The 14,602-nt window shown below is 43.4% G+C and overlaps 1 protein-coding gene across 4 annotated transcripts in view; it reads right to left on the bottom strand.

Moving 5' to 3' along the window:
* The window catches only part of SIPA1 (signal-induced proliferation-associated 1), a 210,160-nt gene that overhangs the window by 37,957 nt on the left and 157,601 nt on the right, over positions 1-14,602 (bottom strand). For 2 of the 4 annotated variants that reach the window (XM_069207878.1, XM_069207880.1), the window contains exon 10: positions 5,866-6,111. In XM_069207878.1, coding sequence (XP_069063979.1) covers positions 5,866-6,111 — 246 coding nt within the window. The remainder of the gene's footprint in view (positions 1-5,865; positions 6,112-14,602) is intronic. The other 2 variants (XM_069207881.1, XM_069207879.1) reach the window with 2 other exon arrangements.

The raw sequence follows: 14,602 nt of genomic DNA on the forward strand, positions 1-14,602 counted from the left end.
TCATAAGTCCCCTGGGCATGGCCATTGGGCAAGGGGGCATGACTCCTGTCTTTACTAAGACAGGAGTGATGTAAATGGCATCTGGGCGTCGTTAAAAATGGCGCAAATCGGGTGGAGGCGATTTTTTGCGTCAACCTGACTTGCACCATTTTTAAGACGCCCTAGCGCCATTTTTCCCAACGCCGGCGCTGCCTGGTGTACGTGGTTTTTTCCACGCACACCAGGCAGCGCCGGTCTGCTTGCGCCGGCTAACGCCATTCAATAAATACGGCGCCCGCATGGCGCTTCAGAATGGCGTTAGCCGGCGCAAACATTTTTGACGCTAAACTGCGTTAGCGCAGTTTAGCGTCAAAAAGTATAAATACGGGCCTAAATATGTTTTACAAGCCCTTGCAATGACGTGCTTGCAAAGTTTAAATTGATTTCGAAGTTTGTGAGACAATTAGGCCCGTATTTATACTTTTTGACGCACAAATCAGGTCCCCCTATGCCAAAAAAAAATATTAAAAAAAAAAATTATACTTACCTGAACTTTTTGGACGGGAACGACTACCTTGCATCTCATTAACGCAAGGAAGGCGTTCACGCAAAAAAATGACGCTCTTTACTCATACTTTGGCGCTAGACGCATCTACCGCCAAAGTATAAATATGGCGTTAGTTTTGCGCCGAATTTGCGTCGAAAAAAACGACGCATATTTGGCGCAAACGGAGTATAAATATGGCCCTTAATTCTGAAGATTTTGCATCTGTCGGAGCCTACTGGTCTCTAAAGATTGTAGCCATTTTGTGGGCCTCATTTTGATGACATCACAACTGTAGATTCTTCCCCTCTACCAACATTGCCAAAGAGCTGCCTGCCACCCCTGATTAACAGAGCGGAATTATGGTTCGAGGTCCAAACAATGGCAGACTACAGGTGAAAAACAAAATATAAATATATAACTTCATAGTAAGCAAAATCAAGCAAACACAGTGCAAAACTAGTCTTCCCAAGGGACTGTACATCAAATAATTTTCTGCTTAATCGATCTGTTTCCTTTGAGCAACAATGTAAATAGAGTGTCTTTTGCAATACTGAGAGGGATGTGTTTGGTATTCATTTTTCAATCACGTTCTTTGTTGAGCTATCAGATCCTCCAGTCTCTTCAGATAATTTAAAATCTCAGTATGACAGTTAGATGTTCATATTTCAGTTTGTATTTCAAAGAGGAAAAATAGAGGATCTTGCTGATTAGCCAAGTTTTTTTTACCAGCCGTCACCTAAAAATACCAAATACCGACCAGGTCGGTCAAAACCTGCCATTTGGCAGGCCCACACGATCAGAATTTTGAGGTAGTCTTCCAGTGGGAACCCAATACATTGAAAACCATGTACTTTGTGGTTTGAACCAAGCTAACATTTTGTCTCAATATACCAGTTTTCTCTATTTAAGTTAGCTGCATTTCAAACATGCTGTCATCATAATAATCTATTGTAGGGTTTCTGCCATTTTCGAAACAGTGGATTTTAGCACTCTATATAAACAAAAAAACTATAAAATGTTATAAAAACATAAAACTATAACAAAAACTAACAAACACTATATAAAACAAACTTTGTCCTTGTGGCAGTGTCTTACCTCATGATGTAGTTGCCATTCTTCTCTGGACCTTAAGGTATGCTTATTCTGTCTGTTCTAATAACCCTGACCTATGTGAACTATAAGCCCTAGATCTGCTCGAGCATGTGTATGTTAATTTATGTTTCGCTATACTAGCAAGTTATTTTACGATGCTTTTAAAGAACTAAATATAACCTATACGCAGGGGTGTGGAGTTTGTAAGCCCAAGACATGTTAATTTCTCTAGTGGCAAGAAGTTTTAATTACTCTTTGGTCCGAGTGACAGCTATTAACTAAATTGCAGTAAGCAGGGGCAGCGATGCGGCACCGTGGTGCTCACAGCCAGTCAGAAAGACAGACACAAATCACGAGGGTAAAAGTGTGAAGACTTGTTATTGGGCAGAAGGTCATGCGTGTAGTTTAGCTAGGGAGTGACTGCGGGTATCCTGAGTCCACCTCAAGGTACACGCTTTCTTCCTGTAGTAGAAGGCATGAAGCGAGCGAGGGCTCAGGGTTGAACTGTGTGCTTCTATTGGCTGTGGGAGTGTGTATGTAAAAACTCTTGCATTTTTCAGGACAAGCTACAGCATGAGAGTAAAGAAGACAATCCTATTGACCTCTGATGACTAGCCTTGTGCCCATCCCACCCTCATCGTGCACCCAGGCCCTTTCCATCCCTGCCCCTCGTGCCCCGGGTCCTCTAGTGCCCCTGGGTCCTCTAGTGCCTGTCCTTCGAGGATCTCCCAGAGCTCTTCCTGTTTCTGGTCCACTCATCGCTTCCCCTCCCACCCTGCCCACCGCTCTTTGGTCCCCCTGGGCCGATGATGATGATTAATTATCAGTCAAATTTGGAAACAGGCAGAATTGGAAGCCTCGAGCAGGATCATTATGATGATCTGTGAGTAAGGGCCTGCGAGAGGCCGGTGTTTGTTCACAAAGTGACGGTGAGGCAGATCCTGCAGCACTGGAGTCCAGAACAAAACGCCCTTGGAAGCTCGTTTTTAGCATCAGAAATGCTTCTAAACAGGAATGTGAACACCTGCCCTAGAGGGCCGCTAACCATCTGGGAGCTGCCCCAAAGCCTTTAGCACACAGCCCGATATCCCAAGGTAGCTGGATTAAATAAATGGGCAACCTGTAGCCTAAATAGGGAGCACAGAGAGGCTCTGAGGGACACCTCACTCAAACAGATCTTCAGCCACAGTTGCAGTCCAGCAGCACTCATTCCACTCTGAACAACTGCATCTACCCAGGCAGCAGTCGAACGCTTTGTGGTGGTGGTTGTGCTGCACGGCACGCCTGCTTGGAGGTATACGTTTCCTGTAGAAAGCGTGTGAAGTGAGGGTGTCTGCACAATCTGCATGACGGTAGAGTGTGCATCCCCACAAGGTGTTTGAGGGTGGATCTCTGTATGTGTGGGCCTCTGAGACTGTCTGTAGTGATATATTTGTGTTTGTGGAAGGGTGCTTGCCTACAGGGGCAGGTGTCTGTGTACATATGTGTGTCTTGGGATGGGAGATGGTGTGTCGCCAGATGTGTTTGTCTGTACAAGGGGATGCGCACATCTGTTCAGGATGTTTTACATCTGCGCAGGAGGAGTGTCTATTTAAGGGAGATGTGGGTGCAGGGGGTGTGGGTCTGTTGAAGGGGCGAGTGTGCCAAAGATAAGGGTGAATGGCTGTGTATTTGAAGGTTGGGTGTGCTGTTTTCTATTATGTACACTTTGAGAGACTTTGGTAGATCTGGTGTTCATTTGTTGTATCTCCCCTTACTTCCCCCACTTTTAGGGAACTCCGTAATCGAAAGCACAATCTTCAATAATGGTCACCCATAGCAAACCCACGAAAACACCTTGCAGACTATAAACACAAAACAGGAGCGTCTGTTAGCCCAAGTTCTCCATTTTGTCAGGTAACCATTTTCCTTCTGTTCACTTCTGCTACACTGCTTCCCTTTTGATGGGTGCGTCTCATCTCTACCATAATCACACATCCACTTTCAAAAGCAGGCCACAAACTCCCCTCTCATGTCAGTCTCTTCTGAGAAACCAAGGATTAAATGGAAAGAAAGTCTGAAATTAGTTCTCACTCATTTGGATATCTATTAATATACTGGTGAAGGTACCTGCCAGTACTCCGCTTACTTCATTATATCTTGATCAAGCTCTCAAATGTGCATCAGACCTGGCCCAGTTGAGGCCTTTATTATTTCACGTTTGGACAACGCCAGAGCTTTCAGATTGTAGAAATTCTCTGCGTGACCTAATAATTTTGGCTCAAGCTCTGAAGGTTCCCTGACTAAAATACATTTCCAGTAGGAGTAAGAAATTGGGATTACTTAAATATTGGGTTTCCCCGGATTTAGTTTGTAAGGGTGACAAAATGATTCTGAAAACGACTTCTAGTCGTATGTGCAAAATCATCGATTAACTAAAGGTATAGTGGGACATGTGTCAGAACAGTTTCTCTAGTTAAGCTTTTACCTGTTTGAGGACTTTTTAGATTGCATAACTCCGCCATTGACCAAACGTTTATACATTAGATTTAGATATGGCTGCTTACCTCTAAGAGCTTTTTGCAGCAACTGGAGGAAAGATCAGGGAACAGCTGTATGTCCTGCCTGTGGTATTGATTGTTAATCAGTGGAACACGTAATGTCTGTATGCCCTGTGTATCACAGTGTGCATCAAAGAAGGCCCTGTCCTGCCTACCTAACCTTGGGGGTGGCTAGTTGCTCTGAGGCACAACATATCCTGCAATATGATACTTCTGGTCCTATTGTTTTTTCTGTTAGCCGCTTTTTGTTTACTGTTTTTCTTAAACGTGAAAAGTGCTTGAACCATTCCTCCACCATGCCAGCATGAACAAGTGCGATTCAAGGCTGCTTCTGGTTCCAAATCTGTACCTCCTGCTGACTACATCCTGCCTAGGTTGTATATACGGGCGCGTCAGCATGCCACCTCAGTCTTTGTCCGAGTTTTAATCTTGAATATTTGCACATCTTTTTTCTTTTTTGTTTGGTCTTATCTTCAATTTTCCTTATTGTGGAGCGGTCACAAATACACAATCAGCCTCCTAAGGAGATTGACTGTTATGGAGCTGCTTATTCACAGGTTTGACATTAAAGTGTTTTTATGTATTTTAATATGCATTGGAGATTTTAATCGCTATTAATAGCTGTGAAGGTTGCGTTGATATCTCATTTTAATGTGGTTTTTCATCAGTTTGAATATGTATTATGTATGATATGATTGTGATGTGCATGTTGATGGTTTTTAACAGAATACAGTTATTTGTATCTATCACTGGTGGACTGTAAAAGGTTTGAGTTTTGTGGGGCTCAATTCATCACCATCCACGAATAACAGTCACACCTTTTAGTCTCCAAAATAACAAATGAGTTTACACTGTGCACTGCATAAGAAAACAATACATTGAAGACAGCCTTTTGCTTGGCCCACATGTTTCCTGGAATTTCCGTGGGGAACAGCTTTATTAATGAGAGACATTAACAAACTTGTCAGAGACTACTTCGATTTCTACAAAATGGAAATTGTTTCCCTGTGGAACAAGTGGGTGCCCATGTGTGCATATGCGTGCACCCACACACTCACATACACGCACACACTCAGAGCACAGGTTCTGGTTCATGAGTGGTTAAAGCCCCTATTGCAATTAGGTGTGTAGGTGTAACCTTCAGTTCACAGGTTCCAGGTCTGGTGCGATGCTCCCTCTCAGAAGTGTACTGGCAGTATGAGAAGTAAAATAAGTTTGCTCCTTTTAATAGACATATAGTCCTATTCCTGTGCCGGTCAATGTATTTAATGTACACTGTAGTTGGGACAGGTGGAGTTCTTAACAGCAAATGATGATTTTTGTTGCACATTTTCCCCCTGGACAAACAGATTATTTCAAAAAGTCCTCACCCTTGTAAAAGGGTTTATTCTGCCACTTTCACTAGAGCAATATTAGGTTGAGTGATATATGGTTTGTATTAATATGGACTATACCTCTACTTGAATCTGTGAGCACACTTCCATCTGTGCTGCAACTTGAAACGTGCTGAGTAAGCAGGACGCAGAGTGTACTGTGCTGATGAATATTTTAGAACACACATATTGTAGGCCAAGAACTTAGTCTTGGGACCCTTTTGAGCGCCCCAGACAGCCACACAACGTGAATACTTTCAGGTCTATGTGGAGTGCAGAGAGAAATGCTGGTTAATTAATTAAATAACTGAGTGGATGTGAAGGAATCTCATACTTGTACCCATCGGTATGATCAGTCCTCCCATCTGAGTTGCACCTGAGGAATTCTGTCCTTTCCTCGGCCAAGGTGAGTTGTGGACCATCCTGAAGGGAGAGGGACCTTAGCAGCTGGAGGGTGGCTGGCTTCAGTGCAGGATCACGCTTGTGCTGGAAGCTCGGGGGCCTCACATCTACTGCAGCAAGAGGTTCAGATTTCCGGTTCTGTTCCTGAAGAGACTTGAGGTAAAGTTCAGAAAAGCTCCTGGAAGAAAAATATCTTTGATTTCAGAATTAGCTGTAAAAAGTGGGGATGCAGCAGACTCAGTGGCACTAGCTTTGCATGCCTCACTCACTTCCATGACTGGTGCATGCCTCACTCACTTCCATGAATGGTGCATGCCTCACTCACTTCCATGAATGGTGCATGCCTCACTCACTTCCATGAATGGTGCATGCTTCACTCACTTCCATGAATGGTGCATGCTTCACTCACTTCCATGAATGGTGCATGCCTCAATCACTTCCATGAATGGTGCAGCATGTGAAGAGGTAAAAGATTTGCGCACTTTGATGATGCATTACCATAAGTCTACCATAAACGCTCTCTCTCTCTGTGTATATATATATATATATATATATATATATATATATATATATATATATGTTACCTAGAGGCAGTCGCCACCAGGTAGTTAAAGTTAGGACCTAGATTCTATAGAAAAAGCCATTTTGTGCTTGCATATATCTTAGGCGCAGCTTGACGAATCTTCACGAAAATTTCTAAAAAAGTTAGACAGTCACATGAGCTTGGAAAACTTTGGGGTGATCTGTGAGCGGGGGTCAAAATAAGAAGGGGGTGAATTTTAGAGTGTTTCTAATGTTAATTCCCATAAGAAAAATTGAACAGTGATAACGCCAAAACCACTGGGCTGAATTATAACAACTTTGGCAGAAAGGTAGTTCTTAGGCAAAGAGCCCTTTTTGTTATTTGGTGTAAATCCGTTCAGTAGATTTTTGACAAATTAAAGCAAATCCAAATTTGTATATATAGGGATGTGAAGGATTCATGACCCCTCCTGATCTCGTGCTGAGATCTGATTGGCTGCCAACACTGCAACAATGAAGTGTTGACAGCCATGTTGGGACTCGGCTTGGGCCGAGTCCCAGACAAAAATGTAAAAAAAGAAAAAAAAAAAGGGGGGCCAGGGTACAGACACCCTGACCCTTTAGCCATGGTGGTTGAGTTACAGAGGGCCACACCCAAGGCTGAAAAGCATTTTTGTAAAAAAATTCGTCCGGAGTTGTGGTGGAGCTGCGGCTCCACCGTATTTATTTATTATTTTTAAACGAAGGGCCGGCTTCCTTGCTTTGTTTTTTTTAAGCCCCCGGGTGGGCCAAGTTCTGGGGGCATTGTTTTAAAGTAACGGGAACCCTGACCCCCTCTTAGCTCCGGTGATCACCACCTCCCCAGCACAATACTGAAAATATGTGCGGAGTGGCCTGCCAGCACAGCCCCCACAGCCCCTAGGACCACCACCTCCCGAGGCGATGCTGAAAATATGTGCGGCACCAAGGACCACCACCTCCCCAAGGCAAAAATGGTTTAATTCTGAGGAGGAGGCCTGTCTGCATCCCCCAGAGCCCCTGGGGCCACTATCTTCCCAGGGCTTCAACTTATTGGGATGCAGGGAACCACCATCTCCTCTGGGCTATATTAAAAATAATCATAGAGGTCCTGCTTCGGACCCCCTTAGCCCCGGGGACCACCACCTCCCCGGGAAAAATGTTTTAATTCTATGGGGGAGGCCCATCTGCCTCACCCACTGCCCTGGGGACCACCACCTCCCCAGGCATCAACTTACTGTAATGGAGGGGGGCCACGTGTTCCCCCCCGCGGCCCCGAAGACCGCCACCTTCCTGGGGCTTTAATCAGAATTAAAGTGTGGGGGTTCATCAAAACCCACGTGCTCTCCCTCCCCTTGGGAAATCTGTGTCTGGGAGGCATTTCATGCTGCAAACAGGGTGCATGTTGAACTATACCGAAATGGGCCCACCGCCTCACATCAAGAGCCGAAGAATATGATATCATTATTTTCTTTAGTACTGCACTTGAGAGCCCCCTCAGATACGGAGACAAGGAGGCAGAGGGAACGATTTAACCCATCTGCGTGCAATGCTGCGTTGGTGTCCTAAACATGTCTCTATATATAATATTTCAAGCCTCGGTTAGACATTACTGCTTCCTTTAGGTAACTTAGATACATAGAGGATTTTGGATGAGAGTTACGTGCAACATTATTGTTACTTACAAGTTTTAAATGTTGTACTGCTGTTTATAATTGTCAATGTTGGGAACTGCCTGCCCCAAATTCTAATGTGCTGCACCATTCGCAATCAATGTACCTGTTCACAGCAATATTACCTCTGTTGTTCCAATGCTATTTTACATGCTCTCTAAAATCTGAACAAAGAACCACAGGTTAAAACAAGCATTTGCAATGCACTAGGGCTCGCATTTGTTTGAGTTAAAGCTACTGGCGTTGTAAATGCACAACTCAACTTTTCTTGCCACATAAATTGGACAACCCTGCCACATAACTTGGTCCTCTGCCACATAATTCCAGTGGCCCTGATATAACTAAAGGAGTTCCATTTACTGTAGAGCCTTGCCCTAATGACTTAGAATATTTATTAGGTTGTTTTTAGCGATGTTTTCTTGCAATTTATTTTTAATGTGGGTGATGAATGAGGGACCGTTACTGACATTTTCAGAGAAATGTTGTGTTTGTTTTATGCAGCATCAATAAAAAAGGTTCTTAAGACCAAAACAGGACCTCACATATAAGAAATGGGAGGGTGTCACACAGGTTATTTGTAGTAATTTTTGTGAGCTTCTGCTCTGTTACGAGTATTGAAAACACACATCACTATCCCTTATTTTTGGAAGGTATCTGAGCTAAGAAACGTAAATCAGTTCTTAAAATATATAGTGCAGACTAGGCAAAAAACGCGATCTGCCAGTCTGAGAGGGTCACTGTGTTGAGCGCTTGTAGCCGAGTACTGCGGTCACCTATAAGCCACACGTTTGAGTCCACACATGACCAACTCCCCCTCCCGGCTCCAATGGTGCAAACCAGAGTACGTCGAAAACCATGCAAGAAGTATTGTGTTAATAAAACGCTACAGTCCTTCATGCCAACTACTAGCTGAGATCTTCTATCTCACACAGCTATTATAGAGGATGCGTTTGTGTTAATGTGGATAAAATATACAATAAAAAAGCCCATATTGTAAAGGGGAGCCTAAGGCAATGGAGAGGGTGAGTCACTGGAGTGGCAGCATGTACATAATGCCACAGACAATGATCGCAATATTCCTAGAAGGGTTGTCAAGGCCTGAGCCAGACAAAATGGCGACCAAGGGGGCAGATGTAGCAGAAGCATGATACATAAAGAAGATACGTTAACAAACAAAGATTGTTGAAAGTGAGGCTGAAGATGCACTTTTTCTTGTCGCTCCCAATGGGCATGTCCATTCCTGGGAGTGCCGCAGATGGGTATTCCTGGGTGTAGGTGGCTATTCCTGGAAAGCGACTGCAAACAGTATACAATCCTTTGGGACCAGTATCACTGTCACTGCAGTATGAACAGATTGTAATGATCCTTGAGTTATCAGTCCATCACAGTCAGTCAGTGTACCCTCCCCGGTACAGCGAACAAAGCGACAAAAATAACTTTTTTCCCCTGTGGTAGGCTGCAGCATGATTATAAACTGGCAGTCATGCAAAGCGCCCCAATACCGCTGATCGAGTTCGCGCTGCATGAAACTTCAAAGCACCATAACTGCCATGGAGCATGAAGGGGAGAGACAAAGGAAACAGCATTTGCAATGCAATGGGTCTTACATTTGCTCAAGTTAGAGCTAATAGTGTTGTAAACTCCTAACTGGACTTTTCGTGCCACACAAATTGAAAATGAAAAGTAACACAGTTTCAAATAAGCGAGCCGATTCAAAGCGCTACGGCATAAGCGTGAAGATGACACACAAACGTAAAAAGAAGTTTGCTTGCAGTCAAACATATCGGCAAAAGTGCAATTAGCCATGTAACAGAGGCAATGTCCAAGGCGGTAACCAAACTGCCACAAGGAGGGACAAATGTAAAGCATTTACCAATGAAAACAAAGGATTTTTGAAGGGCAAGCCCATGAACGAGTGATAGTGATGGGCATGAGGTGGGCGTGGTTAAAAGCCCAAATAGATAACAACACGTTGGAAATGCCTGCTTGTGCGCTGCAATGCTCGACCTAAAAAGATCTAACACAAAATGACCTACTTATTAAATTATCCCCAAGGCTCTGCCCTTGTGCACTCTTGCATGCTAGGGCTTCATGCGGCCAGGAGATTGAGCCAGGCTGGTAGTAAATGCTGACGATGACCTTTGCTGCTCTGCCATCATGCAGGGCCTTAAAAACCTAAAATCGACTTGAAATCTGCAGGGCTAAGACGGAGAATGCATTTTCTTCCTGTAATGCTCAGAGATCATATCTGCATGTGTTTTTTTCCTGGTGTGCATTAAAACTTCCCTTTAGTGGTTCCTGCCATCAAGTGCTGAGACCATGGCCCTCAGTACTTATCTCATAAAAGACAATTTAGTCCAAGGCTGGGCTTGCCGCATCTGGTTGCAGCATATGGCACACAGAAGGGTTTTCACATTTCGGCCAACCCGAAAATGAAGAATGGATTGAGTGGATCGTATTTGCGCTTCAATGGCGTCCAACATGTGTCCATGAGCCAGATTTATGGTGCTAACCAGATAAAAGAGGTCCATTGTGATCAATTGCATATAAAGTCATTTTACCTTTGTTGCTTGAAAATCTAGCACAGTTTGGCCTCTTGCACCTGAGGTGGAAACCCATGTATGGAACGTGCTGCACAGCCTGGCACTCATCATCCACTGCTCGAAATTGAAATTATGAACATAGGATAATAAGCTGAAAAAAGATGTCGCTGGAGTGGTTTACTTAAGACGTTACATTGTAATGGAGCAGGTGTAGAGCGATGGCACACATCTATTGAATAATCAAAACCATGCCCCTTGAAGAAGAATAAATTAAAACTGAATCGCCAACTTTCACTGCCTAAAACCACACCGTGGGCGAGGCAGAACGGTCCTCAGAAGCGATGCCACCTCCTCTAGTTAAGTTGAATTCTCAGTTTTTGCCACAAATGACCTTCTATACCTTTCCCTTGCAAGACAAACTTAAGAAATCAAATGCTGCTTTTTAAAAATATGCTTTTACTCATCCTTTCCCAGCCTCAACAAATCCGTCTAAAATGCAGTGGAACTGTGCTGTTTTTCACCTGACAATGATGCTAGCCTCCAGACTGTCACAAAGTACATTGTATGAGGGCAGGAGTTGTTCATGAAAGTATTATAAATGAAGATCTGGACGCCTGCCAGGATTTATTTAAAAAGAACAGCTGAGCCACATGCTACCTTGATAGCGCCTAGAAACCAACAGCTCTGTATATCAAAAGCAGCTGGAATATGGTGCTCCTGTCCTCCCATAACACCCAGGTGTAATCGAGTTCCAACTTGGGTATAACAAAAAATGAGCCAATTCAAAGTGCCACACCATCAGCATGAGCTTAAGGGAGAGACACAAAAAGAAACAGAAGTTTGCTTGAAGTCAAACGTATAGGCAGTTATGCAATTATCTATGTAACGGGGTCGATGTCATGCAAAGCGCTGCATCGGAAAGAAAAAGAAAAAGTAGTCCAGAAGCCATGCTTTGTATTTTTTCAGTAGTTTACCGGTGCTGTTGAGGAGGGCTAAAAACCTGAAAAGGCATGGCGTAAGCATGCCTTTCACAAATGAAATCAAGCGAATTTTAAAAGGCAAGCCTACAAACCAACGAAGCTGATGGGCGTGCAGTGGGCATGATTAAAAGCCCACAGAGAGATTACAACAGCTTGCGCACTCAACCCTAAAAAAAAGTGCACGCACACTAAAGTATATGACCAAAAGTGCAATATTCCATGTAGCAGGGTCAGTCTGCAAGGCAGTAACAAAACTGCCCCAAGGTGGAACAAATGTAAAGCATTTACCAATGACATCAAGGGATTTTAGAAAGGCAAGCCCAGGGACGAATGAAAGTGATGGGCATGAGATTGGCATGGTTAAAGCCCACAGAATAGATTACAACATGTCGAAAAGCAGCGCTTGCGCACTGCTATGCTTGTCCTAAAAATGAATGTAAAAGGTAAGTTAGTGCTTCAGATTACCTATCACTGGTGAGTGAAGACCCATGCTTTGCACCTACTGATCGTGAAGGCTTCATTTTCTCTGCGCATATCTTTTACTCAATTCTAGACACTTCCCGACACCCTTTGCAAGTTCTCGTGGGGTTCATCTTACTGCTGGTCTTTGTGATGTGCAGTTAAAGTCACACGCATTGTTCTTTCCCTTGTGCTAATTATAGTTTGCAGGCAAATCTTTCTTCCCCCAAGTCTCCCGTGAGTGATTTGTTTCTTTATTGGTGTTAAATAATGTCCATTTCAGTACTAAGTAATCTCTTCAGGTCTTTCTCGATTCACTGCTAGAGGCCCCCTACTGCTCTATCACTGGTCTTCCAACTAATTTTTAGGCAATTTATTTTTCTTCATTATTCGGATGCTCTCTTACTGTTCATTCACGGTTGCATGCCCATCTCGTTTTCTTATTTGTTGCTTGTTACAGTGTCAACTTTGTAGGACTTTGTTAAGCTCTATCTGGGCCCAACTGAAAAAATGGCAGGTGTTCGTGTCCCTTAAAGAAAAGGCTTGTGGGGCTTTAATATTGGCCTAGGACTTCGATTGTTTTTAAGCTACGCTTCAGCAACTGATTATCATGTTTGATATTTCAAGAAAGTGCCTCAATCAAAATTGGTTCTTAATGGGAATAGGCTTAATTGTTTATGTGAAAACAGAAAATAGTACTTTCAGATGTAAGGATGTGCTGGTGACTTTTGAGCATTAAGAATTATTCATGGTGTGCCAGTCCAGTGTTTAGCCTAAATGAAAAAAGGGCAAGGGTGCAAAGTATTTCTTTGGGGCCCACTGCTGGCGCTGCTGAGCTCTGAGGTGTCAAATATGAAGGGTGCCTAGGGCCTGATTTAGATTTCGGCACTGTCACAACGGTAACGGATATCCCGCCCGCTGAAATCTAAATCCCATAAAATGTAGAGGGATTTAGATTTCAGCATAGAGGAGTAACCCGTCCAATTACATCTAAGTCAGGCTCTTAGTCTTCACTCCACCTTATGCCACTTTCTTTCATTACCATTCACTTCCTATCTCTCTATCTTTCTCTTGCAAGTTAATTTCCATCTGTGTCTTTTCCTTTTGTCACTGTGTTCACTCTTTCTCTTCCTTGTTATTTTTCCCTCTGAGAAAAGTTTGGGATGAAAAACAAGTCCTGGTCCCCAAAAAAGAGTTGCCATGCCCACCGCCTGCAACCATCGGCACAAATTAAGCACTGTGCTAGTCATGTGATTGAGATACACATTATAAATCCGAAATTGAGAACATTTACCACAAGAGGGACAATTGCATTTTAGCCGTTTTTGTAATGGCATATTTAAGGATTTTCATTAAATCTTGATTTTTACACTGTTTGGTGTCAGTTGTCCATGAGCAATATGCAATTGCCACAACTATGCTTTAACTTTTTTTTTATCATAGATTACATGTATTATCTAGCCTATTACAGAGAATTAAAGGTGGCACTTTGATATTGCTAGCATTTAACATGAGTAAAATTAACAATCCATTTGTTCTAGAAAAACATACAGAGACTCTGGTAAAACGTTGATGTGGCAGTATAGAGCCTAACGTGCTAAATGACTTTGGGCCTGATTGAGAGTGCATTGTATCCTAATGCTATTGTAATAGGAAGTAAAGGGACATCCATCATGTTTGTGTTGCAGTATCCCTCCACCAGACTCTAAATCTTTCAGTTTAACTTTTTAACAATGAGGGCCTGATCACAAGTAGCCTGGTACAGGGAGCACAGTAATTATAGGTGAAGTACTACTACTACCTGCCTGTACCAGGCCATTGTGAGGTTTTCACCTGGAAAGGGGGCAGCCTGCAGGAACCGATATTTCCATGCTGATTTTAAGCAGACTTTCACATAGACATTTCACCTGTTTTTATCAAACAAAATATCCAGGTGAAAAATATCTGTCTAGCGGTCCCTAGTTGCCCCATCTGTCTCTGTGGCTTGCAACTGAGTGCCTCTGGTGACTCAAGAGATGAGACCTGTGTCTTCATAAAGTTGGTGCATTTAATGTTAATCAAAAGCCATGTTTGTGCTGTCAGCAGCAGAGCAAGCTCCCCCTGCCCATACAGAACAGGTGCACCATGGGCAGTAGCTGTGCAAGTGTCCCTCACACACAAGCCAGACACAGCACGGCCTTCAGAAGAGCACCTCAAGAGTCTGTGGCTCAGAGAAAAGAAGTAATGCAGGCAACAGCAGAGCAGATTCCCTCATAGAAATAACGAGCTCATCAGCGGTACAAGCGTCCCTTACACACAGAACAGGTATTGGGCAGCAAGTAGTGTTTCTAGCTTCCTTCATACACAAATATCGGTTATAGCATGGGTAGCAGCAGTACATGCTACTCTCAAACAAAGAACATTTGCTCTGTAGGCATCAGCAATGAAAGCTTCTCACACATATGACAAGGGCAGTATGGCTGAAGCCCTGCCAA

Source organism: Pleurodeles waltl, chromosome 9 (genome assembly GCF_031143425.1).
Source record: "Pleurodeles waltl isolate 20211129_DDA chromosome 9, aPleWal1.hap1.20221129, whole genome shotgun sequence".
Lineage (NCBI taxonomy): Eukaryota > Metazoa > Chordata > Amphibia > Caudata > Salamandridae > Pleurodeles > Pleurodeles waltl.